General features: G+C 50.9%; 2 protein-coding genes across 2 annotated transcripts; both read right to left on the bottom strand.

Moving 5' to 3' along the window:
* Nucleotides 1-9,299: 9,299 nt before the first annotated feature.
* Nucleotides 9,300-11,863, bottom strand: LOC132223548 (uncharacterized protein CXorf49 homolog). The gene is made up of 2 exons (XM_059678672.1): nucleotides 10,679-11,863; nucleotides 9,300-9,380 (listed from the first exon to the last, which is right to left on the bottom strand). The coding sequence occupies exons 1-2, from the start codon at nucleotides 11,861-11,863 to the stop codon at nucleotides 9,300-9,302; spliced, it is 1,266 nt and encodes a 421-aa protein (XP_059534655.1).
* A 3,503-nt stretch (nucleotides 11,864-15,366) lies between these two features.
* Nucleotides 15,367-16,800, bottom strand: LOC132223549 (protein mono-ADP-ribosyltransferase PARP16-like; the record flags this gene model as incomplete). The annotated part of the gene is made up of 1 exon (XM_059678673.1): nucleotides 15,367-16,800. A coding segment is annotated over one exon (756 nt), but the record flags the coding sequence as incomplete, so codon positions are not given.
* Between the last annotated feature and the right edge of the window lie 457 nt (nucleotides 16,801-17,257).

The raw sequence follows: 17,257 nt of genomic DNA on the forward strand, positions 1-17,257 counted from the left end.
CAATAAATGGTGTTGGGAAAATTGGATAGATACATGCAAAGGAATGATACTAGACCACCAACTTACACCATACACAAAAATAAACTCAAAATAGATAAAGGACTTAAATGTATGACAGGAAACCATAAAAATTCTAGAGGAATCCAAAGGCAACGAAATCTCAGACATATGCCGAAGCAATTTCTTCACCGATACAGCTCCTAGGGCATTGGAAACTAAGGAGAAAATAAACAAATTGGACTACATCAAAATAAAAAGCTTCTGCACAGCAAAAGAAACCATCAACAAAACAACAAGAAAACCCACCGCATGGGAAAACATATTTGCCAATGTCATATCTGATAAGGGCCTAATCTCCAAAATTTACAGGGAACTCATACAACTTAACAAAAGGAAGATAAACAATCCAATCAAAACATGGGCAAAGGATCTAAATAGACACCTTTCAAAAGAGGACATTCAGAAAGCCAAGAGACATATGAAAACATGCTCAAAGTCACTAATCATCCAAGAGATGCAAATCAAAACAACAATGAGGTACCATCTCACACCTGTCAGACTGGCTATCATCAACAAATCAACAAACGACAAGTGCTGGAGAGGATGTGGAGAAAAAGGAACACTTGCGCACTGCTGGTGAGAATGCAGACAGGTGCAGCCACTATGGAAGACAGTATGGAGTTTCCTCAAAAAACTAAAAATGGAACTCCCATTTGACCCTGTGATCCCACTTCTGGGAATATATCCCAGGAAACCAGAAACACCAATCAGAAAGGATATATGCACCCCTATGTTCATAGCAGCACAATTCACCATATCTAAGATCTGGAAACAGCCTAAGTGCCCATCTGTAGATGAATGGATTAGAATACTGTGGTACATCTACACGATGGAATACTATGCTGCTGTAAATAAGAAGGAACACTTACCATTTACTACAGCATGGATGGAACTGGAGAGCATTATGCTAAGTGAAATAAGCCAGTCAATGAAGGAAAAATACCACATGGTGTCACTCATTTCTGGATAATAAAGACCATTATAAACTTATGAACAAAAATAGATACAGAGGCAGAGCTGCCTCGAACAGACTGTGAAACTACAGCAGGAAGGCTGGGGAGGGTGGGAGGGCAGGAAGGGGGTGGTAAGAGATCAACCAAAGGACTTGTATGCATGCATATAAGCATAACCAATGGACATAAGACACTGGGGGGTAGGGGAGGCCCGGGGATTGTCAAGGGCGGGGGGGAAAAAAGGAGACATATGTAATACTCTTTGTAATACTTTAAGCAAAAAAAAAAAAAAAAAAAAAAAAAAAAAAAGGAAAAAAAAAAAGAACATGTCCAATGGGGGGAAAAAAAAGATTTTAGAGCAGATCAGAGATTGGAAACCAAGATGGCAGCATAGGTAAACACCGGAAATTGCTGCCTCCCACAACAAATTCAAAAACAAAACTTAAAGACAAAACAGACATCATCCAGAACTACAGGAAGGCTGGCTGAGTGGAAATTCTACAGCTAGAAGAAAAGAGAAAAGCACACTGAGACTCAGAGGAGCTGCGGAAGTGCAGAGGTACGGAGGTGCACGCGGCAAGGGTTGACAACTGAGGACGTGGTTGTCTTTTTGAATTGGGAGGGAGTCACAAGCCCCCGACTGCTCTGAACTCCAGTTCCAGGAAGTCTCTGAGGACCCAGACTCATATGGGGAGAAATTGGACTGTCTGGCAGCGGGCAGAACCCGGACCTTGAGGGCGGCTTTCTCTCAGAGCAGCTTGCAGCAATTACCAGAACACTGAGATGTGGGGCCCCTTTGGGCAGAGCTGAGGATAAGCCATAGCTGCTTGCTCCACCCTGTTGATTCCCTGAGACCCCGCCACACCCAAGCTGCAGTAGAGGCTTTTGTATATGAATGCCCTGGCCCTTTGCAATCTGAAAATTACCTAACAAACTGCCGCAGACAGACCCAGAACTTCCAAGAGAAGGCCCAAGGCCCCGCAACAGCTTGCATTGCTTCACAGGTGGGCCTCATTTGGGCACCTCCAAACTCCAAACAAGGAAGGGGAATTTGCATATCTCTTCGTAGCTCCTGCTGGGGAGCCTCAGGCAGAGGCTAAATTAACACCTCCTTAGTGATCCAAGAGCCAGTGTACCCAGTGGTCTGAGTGGGACCATCCAGATTACAACTCCACAGATCCATAAGGGACACACTCAGGGGGAAGACTCAGTGAGCACCAAAGCCCCACTGAAGCAAGTCTTGCCCAAGAAGGGTGTCTTCAGCACAGAAGTTCTCCCACCGTAGACACAGCTGATTATCACAGTCAATTGGCCTGGAGGTCAATTCCTCCCAGTGATACCTACAACAATCAAGGCTTAACTACAACAAGACAGTGCACAAAGCCCACAAAGGGGTGCAGAAAGAGTGTCCACCTCAGGTAATTGGGGAGGCTGAGCCACTGGGCCCTATAGGACACCTAGCACACAAAGCCACTCTACCAACGCAGTGAAACATAAAAAATGCAGAGACCAAGAAAGAGGTCACAAATGACAGAAATGGAGGAAAGCAAACTACTGGATAGAGAGTTCAAAACCATGGTTATAAGGTTTTTCAAGAATTTTCTAGAAACCACCGACAAATTTAGTGAGACCCTGGAGGATATGAAAAAAGACCAACTAGAAATTAAGCATACACTGAATGAAATAAAGAATAGTATACAGAGATCCAACAGCAGACAAGAGGATCACAAGAATCAAGTCAAAGATTTGAAATACGAGGAAGCAAAAAATACTCAACCAGAAAAGCAAAAAGAAAAAAGAATCCAAAAATATGAAGATAGTGTAAGGAGCCTCTGGGACAACTTCAAGCACACCAACATCCGAATTATAAGGGTGCCAGAAGAAGAGAGAGAGCAAGATATTGAAAACCTATTTGAAGAAATAATGACAGAAAACTTCCCCTACCTGGTGAAAGAAATAGACTTAACAAGTCCAGGAAGCACAGAGAATCCCAAACAAAAGGGATCCAAAGGGGACCACACCAAGACACATCATAATTAAAATGCCAAGAGCAAAAGACAAAGAGAGAATCTTAAAAGCAGAAAGAGAAAGAAACTAAGTTATCTACAAGGGAGTACCCATATGACTGTCAGCTGATTTCTTAACAGAAATTATGCAGGCCACATGGGAGTGGCAAGAAATATTCAAAGTGATGAATAGCAAGAACCTATGACCAAGATTACTTTATCCAGCAAAGCTATCATTCAGAATTGAAGGTCAGATTAAGAGCTTCACAGATAAGAAAAAGCTAAAGGAGTTCATCACCACCAAACCAGTATTATATGAAATGCTGAAAGGTATTTTTTAAGAAGAGGAAGAAGATAAAGGTAAAGATAAAAATTATGAACAGCAAATACATATCTATCAACAAGTGAATCTAAAAACCACGTGAAAAAAAACCAAGTGATGAACAGAGTAAACTGGTGAATATAATAGAACCAGGGGCATAGAAAGGGAGTGGACTGACAATTCTTGGGGGTAAGGGGTGTGGGGGTGCAGGAAGATACTGGACAAAAATCGTACACCTATGGATGAGGACAGTGGGAGGGGTATGGGCAGAGGGTGGGATGGGAACTGGGTGGAGGAGAGCTATGGGGGGGGGGAAGAGGAACAACTGTAATAATCTGAACAATAAAGATTTACTTAAAAAAATTATTTTAGAGCAGACAATTATCTTTCTTAAAACATACAAGCAGAAGTATTTTGGGACAAGTTACTGAAATGATTTAATGAAACAACTAAAAATATGAGAAAGAGGGAGAGAGAGAGGGAGGGAGGGAGAGAGGGAAGGAGAGAGAGAGAGAGAGAGAGAGAGAGAGAGAGAGAGAGAGAGAGAAGAAAGAGAGATCCGAGTGAAGTATATATGGACGTTCTTTGCAATTTTCTTGCACCTATCTGTAAGACAAAGGAAAAATTTGGGGAGGAAGAGGATATTATGGACCATTTTATTCCAATTCGAAACTTAGAAAAAGGTGGCCAATGTCTAGAAAAACATAAGTTGCCCAAATTGACTCAGAAAGGAATAGCCAGGCTATATCACTCCACAACCATCAACAAATACAGCAACAGGAAAAAAAAACAACGCTTTTCACAAGAAACTCCAGGCTTTTCCACTGAATTCTGACAAACGTCAGGCATAAATATGTTTAATTTGACACAGACCTTGGGAAAAGTAGGAAAGGAGGGACACTCCATAATTCATTTTTTAAAGATAACCTTCATGCTAAATCCTGTCAAGGACAGTTTGAGAAACAAAAATCACAGGTCAACCACACACTCCTGATATAGAAGCAAGAATCAGAAACAGAATATTAGCAACTGGACCCTATGGGTATAAGAAGCAAAGTACATAATATACAATGACTAAACTGGATTCAGCCCAGGAATACAAACTTGATCTAACTTCAGAAAGTAAAGTAATATAATATTCCACATTAACAGATTATAGGAGAGAATTGTGATAGCATATTCAGAATCAAAGTAGTAGGTATAAGCTTTTTGCAATGTACTTTTTTACAATGTCTTTAAAAAGTTGGGATTGTTGAGATATAATTTACACACAGGGTCTCATGAGTCCTTACAGAGCCACCACCAAAACCAAAACATAGGACGTTTTCATCACCCCCAAATTCCTCACGTCTCTCAACCCCCAGGCCCTGACAACCACTGGTCTGTTTTCTGTCCCTATAGGAGGGCTTTCTCCAGAATGTCATATAGTGGAGTCATGCAGAATGCAGTTTTCCATTGGCTTCCTTCACGGGAAGGGACATGCATGGGACTTCTGGAGGTGAATGTACCTTTTCTTCCCCTGGGTAGTGTTACATGACTTGACCACTTAATAATTACGTATCACATTGGAGGCTTATGCTTTTACAATTGTGTTTATATTCAGAGTGTGTTTTACAAATATACATAGTATTTGATTTCATGCCATTTATCTTTTATAACTTTGGAAGGGTTGTTTATTAAATAGCGAATGTTAACCTTTGAAAGGAAGTGAACGGTTATCGGGAACCATTACGAGGACATCAGTTACCTCAGGAGGACCAGGGATGGGGACATGATTGTCCTGGAGCAAAAGGAGGGTCCAAGCCTGCTGGCATGTTCTCCATCTTCAGCTGAGTGGTTGTTAGCAGGATGTCAACATTGCACAAGCACAGGGGCTTGCAGCACCCTGCAGTCGCGCTAATGGTGCCCCCTGGAATCAGGCAGGTACAGTCAACATGGCCACCCTGGCAGCACAGGCGGGTCGGCCTGACCCGGCAAACGCACGGGGAGAGTCTGTGAACCTCAGTCGGATGCATAGCAGCCTGTAACGTTAACCACCTGTAACCTTAACCACCTGTAACCTTAACCACCTATAACCTTAACCACCCCTCCGCATTACCAGGCAAGGTGGCATTTCAGCCAATTCCAGGAATTAGGACGTGGACATCTTTGGGCACCACTGCTCTGCCCACCACTCTCAGCTCCCTATCCAGCGCTCACCTCCCACTACATCCCCTGTGTGTGCCAATCCTCCCAGAGAGTCCAGAGAGTCTGGAAAGAGCAGTTGGCTGGTCCTGGTGGTGCTGCTGCTGATGGTGGTGAGGGGTGAGGGTGGGGAAGGGGGGCTCTGCCCAGGAACTAGGCCAGTAGCACAAGGAGGCAGGCTGGGAACTAGGGCTCTTCAGGCCAGCCACCACTGCCTGCCAGCCTGGAGAGCAGGTCAGTTTTCTTGGGGCCCCGATGTGTTTCCATAATCTATGCCCCAGTATCTGCTGCTTCCTCCCCCCTCCCCCAACCCCACCCCCTCCAGAACTGTAAGGGGCCTGCGACATGCAAGTTTACAGCAGCATTATTGTGCTGCGGTTGGTCTGAAAATGAAAGAGGGAGGTTGTGTGCTCAGAGGAGGGAAGGGAGGCTGGCAAAGCTAGCCACCGCGGGTTGTGTTCCTGCCTCCCACAACCCCTTCAATGCACTTCTCCCCTTCCTCTCCCTGGTGATGAGGGCCCCAGGGCTCCCGGGCGGTGCTGGTGCTGGACTAGCCGCCATCACAACCCGCCCCCATGTATGTCTCTGTGGGCAGAAAGCCCAGCTGGAAAATCTCTCCCAAACTTCGTCACTCAGACAGCATGTCACCCCGCCGAGAAATAACCACTGGGTCAGGATCACAGCCATAGCCTGAGCAACCAAGCCCACCTTCTCCAGAGAGGGGTTTGAAGTGGAAGGATGAAGTCCCACGAACGTTCTTTTCTGGCTCTGAGGGCTGTGGGTGTCCCATCCCATGTGTGATGGTCTGTCCACCTGAGCTCATGCCACAGGGCCCAGAACGGAGACAGGGCGAGAATATGGAGGAAGGAGGGTGGAACCGAGTCTGCCCTATTTCCCAGGCACCATCACTCTTTACTGTCCATCTTCACTGAGCCCATCCTGCCCATGCCCCGGTTGGCTACTGTAGGGGCAGTCTCTAGGTGAGCTCCCTGACCCTAGGATGCAGCCTGTCCGGGCCTGTCCTCTGCATTCTCACTCCATCCACGCACCTTTGTCAGACGCCATAGGATCGCAGAGTAAGATCCAGAGCCACCTCCAGCAACTCCCACATTTTGGGTGTCAGGACGCCCTGCCTTGGGGTTGGTGACGTCCGCATCATTCCCAGCCCCGCAAAAACCCTCCCCCCACCCCCACCCCCACCCAACGTGTCAGGAATTTAGCAATGCCCCTTGAAAAGAGTAGACCCCACCCTTGCTTTGGCTCACTCAGTCCCACAGTCTCTACTACTACCTTTACTGCCTGAACCACATCAAGGGACATTATCCCCGGTTAATTTTATTCCAAACCAGATCCCCTTCTCCAATCTCGAATGTTCTATCCACCATTGCCCCGCCATGCGTGCGTGCGTGTTTGTGTGTGTGTGTGTGTGTGTCTGTGTGTATTGACACCGTCTCTGGGGGAATGGAGTCTGGCAGAACCAACCCTCAACTCACTCAAACACAAGTCTGTGTCCCTCTGAGTCCCAGGCCCGCACAGCCCTGCCAGGTCCTGGCTCAGGGAAGCAACCGGACCCCAGCCCTCAGTGAAGGGGAAAGGGAGCATAGAGTGAGACTCAGCCTTGTGTGACCTGCCGAGGCAGTGGGGGAGACTGCGCGGGCGCGCAGAACTGCCACTTCCAGGAGGACCTGTGTCTCCGGCGGGTTAAATACAGTATTTGAAGGGGGCCATGTACCACACGGAGCCTTATCAACCACCCTTGCCATAGAAACCGGCGGGAGGAGGGGCATTAGTGGGCTAGGGCAGGCAAGGTGTGAACCCTCTGCTAGGCAGTTTCCTCAGGTTGGCCCGCAGCCCCCACAACAGACTCATTCCCTGTCCTTCAGGCTGGAGTCTAACCCTTGCGCTTCCTCTGTATTCCTGGACCTTCCCCTGTGATCCGCAACTCCCTGGGCTGTGGCTTCTGCCTCCACCTCTCTACTGAAACCCAGGAGGGAGAACTGAGCGGAGCGTCAAAGGTGAGAGCTAAAGAGGGGAGGAGGCCGACCCCCGGGTGGCTGGCAGAGTTGTCCATGTGCGTGAGGTGGCGCCAGTGGGAGGGAAGGACTCCACAGGGAGGACTGGTCCTGGGAAGAGGGAAGATGAGCTCGAGTGTGCTCTTTACACCCGCTGGAGTAGAGGTGCAGGGAAGGCCACCAAAGGAAAGCCACGGGGAGATCAAGCGTGTTCAGACAGCAAAGCAGGGCAGATGGGAGGAGACCCAATGACTGTGGGAAAGAGGGACTGAGCAGCTCCAATCCCTCCCTGCCCTGATCCCCTCTTCCACCTGTCCCCCCGCCCCCCGCCCCCAAGAGAGACCACAGAGGTTTCTTTATTTAAACAAACAGGCTTTTATTGAGGGGGGAGAGAGAGAGAGAGAGAGAGAGAGAGAGAGAGAGAGAGAGAGAGAGAGAGAAACATCAATCGGCTGCGAGCCCACAACCTGGACACGTGCCCTGACCCGGAATCGAACCTGTGACCTGTTGGTTCACGGGACAATGCTCAACCAGCCAGCTGAGCCAGATCGGCCAGGGTGAGACCACAGAATTTGAGAGGGGCCTTAATTTGAAACTGCTGAGAAATGGGGTGGGGAGGAGGCATAAGGAGGGGGAGAGGAAGCCTTGGCTGATGTGGAACAGGAGGGAACCAGCTTGGCCGCAGCTGCCGGGCTGCTCCTCTTGCACCAAGATGCTGGGCTCCACCTGTCCAACAGAGCAGAGTCGGGGAGGAGCCTCAAGCCAGGGCCAGCCCACAGCCCTCCTCAACAGCCACGGCTGTGGGAAGGGGTATGGTGTGTGTAACACTCACATCAAAGGTTCCGGAACTTGTCAGCCAGGGACTGCATGGCCGCTGCAACAGAGAGAGGCATAAGCAGGCACTCCAGATGGAGGGATCGAGAAGCCGCCTAGCCCTGCAACCTGAAACCCCCTCCAGTCCCTACCCAAGGAGCCCTGGGCCTGACTCAGTCACTCACCACTTGAATTAAGTGTGGAAATGTTTTCCAAACAGGACAAAGTGTGCCAGCACGCAAGCTCTGGGGCATACCAGAGCCATTCAGAATTTGTCAAACAAACAAGACCCACAGAAGCCACAGCAAGCAGCAGTTGAAGGGAGAATCAGCGAGGCATCTCTAGACGTCCGTCCTGAGAGAAGATCTCTAGGACTGGTTCTCCGTGGCAAAGTGTGCTTGTAGCTCCGACCACACTTTCTTTCCTCTCTGTCCACACACCTAGCTGTACATGCACAGTAGGCTCCAGGGCCAGGCGTGCTGAGTTCTCCTCCCCACAGGAATGTTGGGCCCTGTGAGGCCGCCTGTACCTGCAGCCTGCCCCAGCCCCAAGCTAAGGCACTGAAGTCTGGCCCTGCCCCTGCCCCTGCCCCTGCTCCTGCCCCTGCCCCTGCCCCTGCCCCAGCCAGAGGTTCCTCCTACCTAGTTGCTGTCTAAGGTCGTATATTTGTCTCTGCAGCTCCGGGCACTAGGCCAGCAGACACCAGAGAAAGAGAAATGATTAGTATACTCAGGCCTCCTCTCCCCTCGACGACACCCCGCCCCCACCACCTGGGCTAGCCCCGCATGGGCTCCTCAGTGGGAAAAGGAGGTGCATGCCCTCCTGGAGGTGTGGGATGGGGCAGCGGCTGCGGCGGTGTGGGGAGAGGGGACAGGCACGGGTCGGTTTAATCTGGACACACAACCCACAGTCTAGCTCAGAAATGCACTTCTAGGAGCCAGAGGAAGCGTTACCCGAGGACAACCCTCTGCTCCAGGTGGTTGCTGCTGCCTTTCCGGTGCTGGGGGATGTCCACGTGGTGCCTGGTCACCTGAGAGGGAAAGGACACCAAATCCAGCTCCCAAAGCTCCCAGGGAGGTGGAAAGGGCTTAGCAGGGTCTCACGTGAGGCAGCACCCCCCTCTGCTGGCAGCAAGTTGCCCCTGCTCTGCCCAGCAGCTCCACCCTTCTCTCTGGGCCTGCCTCGCCTGTTCCCCAGGGGCAGCCCACCCACGGCTGTGGTCCCCAACACTGTGTGTGGCCCTGGGTTGGATGCTTGCAGAGCTGCAGGCAAAACCAGCCCCTGGGACGAGCCCAGTGGCCCAACACGACCTATCGGAAAAGGCCCTGTTCCGCTGAAACTCTGTGTCTGGAGTGGCAGTTTGGGGCACAGCCACGAGAGTCACCCCTGTGCACAAACCCCAGGCAGAGGATGAAGTGCCTCGAGCCCTGCCCTGTCCAGACACCCTATTTCCTGTGGGAGAAGCTGTCTGGGCAGGCAGGGAGGCAGGGAGCAGGGCTGAGCCCCTGGTGGAGCCAGAGCAGGAGGGTTCCCTCCTCAGCCTCTCTCCCCGCCGCTCCCAGCAGACCCACGGGACTCACTGGAGGCTGTGGGCCCTCTGGGCAGGACTTCTCCCTGGCTCAGGGCCCAGGGCTGTGCTTGTCCTGGAACCCCGGCGGCTCTGCCTTGGCCTTCACCGCTGCTGCATTCTCGGCAGAATGGCCCTGGACTGTGTGTCTGAGGACGAAATAAAAATTTCTCACTTATTTGGACTCGGGATGTGTGTGTGTGTGTGTGTGCGCGTGTGTGTGTGCGTGTGCGTGTGCGTGTGTGTGTGTGTGTGTGTGTGTGTGTGTGTGTGTGTGTGTAGGGGCTGGGGTGAGGCAGGGAATAGGGAAGGCAGTTCAGAGGCGGACCCCATCAGCACTTTCGCCCTCAGTCAGCCCCGGTCAGGAGGCCAGGCTGAGCTAGACACAACAGTGGGGTGCTGAGACAGCCCACGGCCCCCTGCAAGGACAGCTCGGGGAGCAGCTAGCAAGTAGGAGTCAGGGAGCCGATGGTTCTAAACACTGAAGCTTTGGGGCCCAAAGTCTTAAGGGGTCCCCCGATCCAAACCAGCTGCCCCAGCCCTCCCTACCACCCTAGCAGGGAAACTTGCCAGGTGCGGAGAATGGTGCCTGGCACACATGGAGGGCTAGCTTAGGGTTTGCCCTGGCTAAAACCACCCAGATCTGGCATCCTAATGACCCAGGGTGCCCAATGACAAGCCCTGAGGAGGGACAGAGGGAGCATGCCTAGAGAAGTGCAGGGCGGGTTGGGGAGCGGGGAGGACCATGGCCTCATACTCACTTGGACTTTTGGGCCTGGGTCGCTCTGCGGTTCCTTTTCTTCTACCACCACCGGCAGGGACCCCTTCTTCCTCCTGGCCCCAGACTTCTTCTGCCCAGCGCCGGTGTGCTTGGGCTGTGTGGTTCCCAAAGGGTCCAAGGAATACCCCTTGCCCCTCCCAAGCACCGGACCACCAGCGACTGGGGGGAAGGTGGCTGGCTCCAGGGCAGCTGCTGAGACTCCCTGCCCCCAGGAAGGGAAGGTACCCTGGGGGGCAACTTTGGAGGCCCCCGCTAGGGATTTCTTCTCCTGGGCCACTTTCCTTCCAGGAGTGGCCTTGGGCGGGCTGCCTGCAGCAGCGGCTCCGGGCAGGTAGCTGGGCCTGCTCCCCGCCTTCCCGCAGACCACACTTTGGGGTTTCCCACGGGACACGTCCAGCTCTCCAACAGCCCGCCTCGCCCCAACTGAAGCCAGTCGTGGGGGAGCGGAGGGCAGGAAAGAGGAACTTGGCATGCAAAGGAACTTGTCCCTGGCATGGGCACCCGAGTGTCTGGGTGTGTCTTGCAAGCTCCTGGGTTTGGCCTGGCCCCCTCCTTTGCCATAGAGGCTCAAACTCAGCAGGTACAGCTCGCTGAATTCATCTGATGACTCGGAGTGGGAAGGCCAGCCCACCAGGCCTTCTTCCGAGGACCACTGGGGACCCACGGTGACCCTTGACCTATTCTTAGCTCCTCTTTCGCAGTTTCCCCAGGCCCGGCCTCCCGCAGGCTCCATGACGGGCAGCCGGGCTGTGGAAGGCCGCCGAGATCCCACCAGACCATAGGCCTGCGAGCTTCTACCCTCGGGACCTGCCTGCAAGTCCACCCAAAGGGCGGACGCCTCAGAGTCGCAGCAGCTCTCTGGGGAGGGTGATCCCCGGTCGGTCAGCTGCTGCAGGGTGGCCACCGCGGCCTCCTCGGCAAGGTAGTCGAGAGGGCCCCCGTCGAAGTCGGCCGGGGAGCCAGGTCGGCCTTCGCAACCCCAAAGCATCCCTTCCATCACTTCCCGCTCGTCCTGGAAGCCTTCGAGGTCTGAGAACGCGCCCTCGTCCTGGCTGCTGGGCAGGGGCGTCCCCCAAGTAGGGCCTAGTCCACCGGCCTGCTCCCCGCCCGCTGGGTGGGACCCCACTCCCCAAACAGACCCCTCGTCCTTGTTGGGGGAGCTCATGTCGCCAAGTCCCGACAGCCCAGGCACAGGGTAAACGGTCGCCCTGAGCACAGGCAGCGGCAGGAGCGCGAGGCCTTGACCTTCCGAGAGAGCCTTTGTCACCACAGGCAGCTCACGCGGTGGCCTCCACGCGTGCGCGACTCCCAAGAGCCATCAACGTCCAGGCGTTCTCATTGGTGCGTGTCCCGCCGCCTGCCAATCAGTGCGCCCCTTCTAGGCCCGCCCCTGAGGCCCTGGCCAATAGGGTGGAGGGCCTCTGGTTGGTCCAGGCGTGCGTGCATGCGTGCGTGCGTGCGTGCGTGCGACGTCAGAGCGGCAGTTGGAAGCCAATCCGGTGGAGGAGTGTGGTCATAGGCGGGCTCCTCCCATCACTTCCTGCCCCGCCTCCCCCGGCCAGGCACCTACTGTCCGACTGGAGTCAATGCACCTAGCCTCCGCTTCCCATGTATGAAGTGGGGAGATGATGCACCTGTCTGGGGGGTGGGTCGAGGGGTGGGTGGTGAGGGTGCAAGCTCAGGATGGAGGTGAAGCACCAGCCACTCTTCTGCAACAACACTTACGACCCAACAGGGGAACGCACACCCGAGCGCGTGGTCAGCGGTGGGTCCACATACATTTTCCATAAAGGCCCGGGGAGCAAAAGTTGAGGCATTTACGGGCGGCAGGGTCGCTGTCGCAACTCCGTTTCCCTTAGGATGGGTGGTCAAATCGGCCCAGGGCTGTGTGTTGCTGGGCCGGTTTGGTGGAAGGGCTGGGGTTTGCCCCCTCCCTCAGCCCCGCCCCCACTCTGAGTCAGTTCAAAGAAGGGGGACTCCCCATGGCCAGTGCACACCCCAAAAGATGCTCACCATCACTGAGCCTGGGGACACGGACGCAAACCATAAACCCATTTTCACAGCAGGTCTGCACAGATTCCAAAGGCACACAGCAAGCTGCAGAGCAATGGCCTCGGATACACATTTGTAACTTGTTTTTTGAAACTGGTCAATCCGATATAAGGTCTGAGAGTACATATAGGTGTGCCTACAGACATGATATAAAGGTCTGGGAGGACGCACAGCCAATGCTTACCAGTGGGCAGCCCGCCAGGGCGCCAGTTGTCTCTCAAATTTTCCTGAACCGCCTGCTTCCCAGCTTCCCAGCTTTCCTGAGCTGAGCAGCCCTGGCCCTGCCTTGGTTTCTATAAGGCCCTCCAGTGTTAGAATTTCCACTTGCTTGCCACCCAACCCCTACTCCAACAGCCTTCCTCCCTTCCTTCCACACTTCTTCCTCTCTTTCCCATTCATACTCCCCTGCCTTTAAAAAGATTATATATATATATATATATATATATATATATATATATATATAATACATATATACTATATACATATATATACTTATATATAATATATATATTATACATATATACTATATACATATATACTTATATATATAATATATATATATCTATATATATATATACACATATATATATATCTATATTTCAGAGAGAGGAAGGGACAGGGAGAATGTAGGGCGCGGCTATGGGGTTAAGCCTCGGACTGACCTGTTGGCAATGCCACGAACCAGTCCCAGCTTAGAGGGCACAGTTCCCTTAGCATAATTAGGCTTGACCTTATGTCGCTCCCTAGATCTTATCTGGGAAGCTGATGGGCTGAGGGAGATGTAGCAAGTGCTGCCAAAACAAGTGAAACCCACAAGAACATTGTAACTATGGTGACCACTGCCTTGTTTACCTCTGGCTATAAAATAAAGGCTCAGCTTGCCTCTGGATCTCTCTCTGTGGCCTCAGCCAGGCACAGGAAGATCCACCCCTAGACCCAGCTTATTCTCTGTGTCTGTCATTTCTTCATCTTTCACCGCCCTCACTCAGGCTTTCGAACCCTTGGCTGAGCTGGCTCGGCACAGGAGAGATGGAAACATCAATGATGAGAGAGAATCATTGATTGGCTGCCTCCTGCACACCTCCTACTGGGGATCGAGCCTGAAACCTGGTCATGTGCCCTAACCAGGAATCCAACCGTGAATTCCTGGTTCATAAGTTGATGCTCATCCACTGAGCCATGCCTGGTCGGGCCATACTCCTCTGTCTTTCCAGTCGCCTCTCCCTCCTGCAGCCTACTCTGGCTGATCTCCTAGAGAGGCCGGAGCTGTCTGAACACCTCTTGCCAGAGGGCACTCAAAGACCCAATTTTTCTGGCTCTGATAGAGAAGGTTATGCAGCAGGGAGATTGGGTACACTCTAAATCTCTGATCCTCCTCCTCAAGTGTGCCCTGCCTCCCCTCCCCCCAACCTCTGCCTGTGTGTAGCTGATGCCCTCCCCCACTCCTCCCAGTGACTTTTAAAGACATGTTGTGCTATTTCTGACCTGCTAAGATGGATGAGGAAGGCTATAGCAAAATCTCCTGTACCCACCATGGTCCTAGGAAACATTACCCATCCATCCAGTGGAAGCCACAGCATCCCTCTGGCCATTTCCATTTCTTCCCTCCCACCCTCCTTCCCTCTCTACCCCACAGGGAGAATCCTAAGGGGATTCACTTAGCCTTCCCCACCATGATAGCTCTTACCCCACAGACCAATGACCCTCTGGGATTCATTGCTCTAACTGCCAAGTGTACCACTGGCACATAACTTGGGGGCTGGAGAAACGACCACTGTGTTCATCTGTTGATTGAAACACCAGGTCGGCTCACTGTGAACCAGACACTATTCCTACAAGCCCCTCTCAAACAGCTCCGCCGCCCCCGCCCATCGTGACACTTTGGGCTTCCAGGATCAATGTCAGCTTAGACTCTGTGTCCAGTAGTCCTAGATATGTCTGGGTATTCGTCCAGGCCCAGTGTACTGTCACCCAAGCAGCTGGGAAAGCTTCTATGAACATATGCAAACAGGTTTGCTGTCCACATTAGTTTTCCTTTCTCTTGGGCAATTATCTAGGACTCGGCTTGTTGGATGGAGCAAATGGTAAGTATATTTTTAACTATATAAATGACATACAAAATGTTTTTCAGTTTGTCTATATCATTTTACTTTCTCCCCAAGAATGCACGATAGTTCTGGTGCTTCCTCATTCTTTCTAGCACTAGCATTCTCTGTATTGTATTTTACATTTTAGCTAAGCTTATAGGCATGTGGTGGCATTTCACTGTGGCTTTAATTGGTGTTTCCCTTAAGATGAATGAGGTTGAACATCTTCTCAAGTCGCTTCCTGGTCTTCCATTGTCTTCTTTAGCACAGTGTCTGTTCCATTTTCTTGCTCATTACTTATTGAGTTGCTTAATTTTGTATTGTTGAACATTGAATGTTCATTTTCTGTTTCAGATATAAGCCTTTTATAATATGTGTGTTGCCCTGGCCCATGTGGCTCAGTTGCTTAGAGCATTATCCTGGGCACCAAAGGCTCTTGGTTCAATTTCTCGTCAGGCTACATGCCCAGGTTTCAGGTTTTTTTTTTGTTTTTGTTTGTTTGGTTTGTTTTGTTGTTGTTTTTTTAGGTTTGTATTTTTTAATCAGAACTCTGACTCCTTCCATTCTCATCCATGGTTGGGCACGGGGTTACAGCTGCAGCAGAATGCTGTTTGTTGATTTGAGAAAACTGAAAATGTTTTGTACTTACAAAGGTGGATGGAATTCAAAAACCGATCCCCACCGATTTTTATGAAAAACATGACTATTCCTCTTGAGGGTCTCAAGTCAAAACAAGGCAACTGCCTAGTGATTTATCATCCCCACTAAGCATTTTCCGTCTTCCAGAAGGCATTAGAGAAAGGGCCAACGTCCGCCAGGAGCGATTGTAAACATACCACTGACAGCTTGGACACTTTGTTTTCAAATGCAGCAGGACTTTGTCCTTTGGCCCTGATGGAAAAGCCAACTCCTAGGGCTGTTTAGGCAGGAGCAGACAGGAGGGCTCCCCAAAACCTATGAGTGAGGGCCCAGTGGTCCCCCTTGGCCGGAGTGTGGCTGGAGCATCATCAAAGGCAATCGATACATTTATGGCATATGAAAATTGTCTTGTGGTCCCCAACTGGCCCCCAGGCTCAACCTGGCTGGATGCGGGGCATGGGAGGTACAAAACAAGGCACATGGTGGAGGTGGTCCCCACTCCCGGCCCAGAAAGATTATCTCTTCGCACGATTCCAAAAGTGTTGGAAAGTGGAGGAGTTGATGACACTCACTTGAGCAACAGCAGCAGGTACAGGAATATCATGACCGTAAACCAATGGCTGGAAAACCAGGACAGGTGGCTTGAAGCCCTCTTGGCCTGCTTCTGTGAGTACACCAGCAGGTACTTCACTCGCAGGAGCTGGTTGTTGGTGACCACAAAGTACTTTGGAGGGATGTCTCCCTCTTCACTGTGCTTGATTCTCGCCCTCCTGCGATCTATCTCCTTGGAATCTTTCTTCTTGGTTTGGCACTTGACATCTGGATGGTCTATGACCTCACACACAGCCACGCAGCTGAGGATGGGGCCAAGGAGGCTACGCTGCCACCCATAGCCATGGGGGCTATAAATGAGGGCCAGGCTCAAGTCACTGGTGAGGTAGGTCCCTTCCCAGAACAAGGATGTCTTGTTCAGGTGGCAGTGCAGGCCATTGTGGATGATGGAATGGAAGTTTTCTAGGCGGCTCCCATGGAAGGCGTAGATTAGGTCTCGTTCTCCTTTGGTATCATAAAATTTGGCATTCGCTGGGTCCGAGTGCTCGATTTCAAATAGGAAGTCCGGCACAGGGACAGGAGTGTGAGGGGCACCAGTCAGCTTTTGGATCTTTTCAAACTCTGACTTCCCTGCACTGTGGACTGTCAGGACCTTTGAGGATAAAATCCAGCTCAGCAGGTCCCAGGCCCCTTTGTCTTTATCTTCAGAGGACTGGAGAAGCTCTTTCAGGTTGGCTAACTTGCTGGCATCTGCAAGCTGAAGTCCCAGGTTTCAGTTTTGATTCCAGTTCTGCGTTTTGTGTGAGGCAGCCCATCAATGTTTCTCTCTCATATTAATGTTTTTGTCCTCTCTCTCCCTCTTCCTTCTTTTCTCCCTAAAAATGAATAAAATAAAACAAAGTTATAATAAGTGTGTTTTTCAAATATTGTTTCCCAGTTTGTGGCCTTTGTTTCCATTTTCTTTTCTTTTTTAAATATATCTTTTTAAAACTTTTATTTAATTTTTCTTTTTTCTTATTTTGTTTTCCTATTCCAGTGTGCATTCAACATTATTTCATATTAGTTTCAGTTGTACAGCACAGAGGATTTTTTTTGAAAAAAACACCTTTTAAGATATAGTTCACATACCACGTAATTTACTCATTTATAACATCTGAATCAGAGGGTGATATCAGGAAGATGGTGCAGTAAGAAGCCTCACATCCTCCTTCCCCCATGGCGACACTGAC

Source organism: Myotis daubentonii, chromosome X (genome assembly GCF_963259705.1).
Source record: "Myotis daubentonii chromosome X, mMyoDau2.1, whole genome shotgun sequence".
Taxonomy (NCBI): domain Eukaryota; kingdom Metazoa; phylum Chordata; class Mammalia; order Chiroptera; family Vespertilionidae; genus Myotis; species Myotis daubentonii.

Coding starts and splice junctions, on each gene's coding strand:
- LOC132223548 (XM_059678672.1), bottom strand. CDS start 11,863: ATGAGCTCCCCCAACAAGGACGAGGGGTCTGTTTGGGGAGTGGGGTCC. Junction 9,381..10,678: donor ACCCAGGCCCAAAAGTCCAA/GTGAGTATGAGG, acceptor TTTCCCTCTCAG/GTGACCAGGCACCACGTGGA.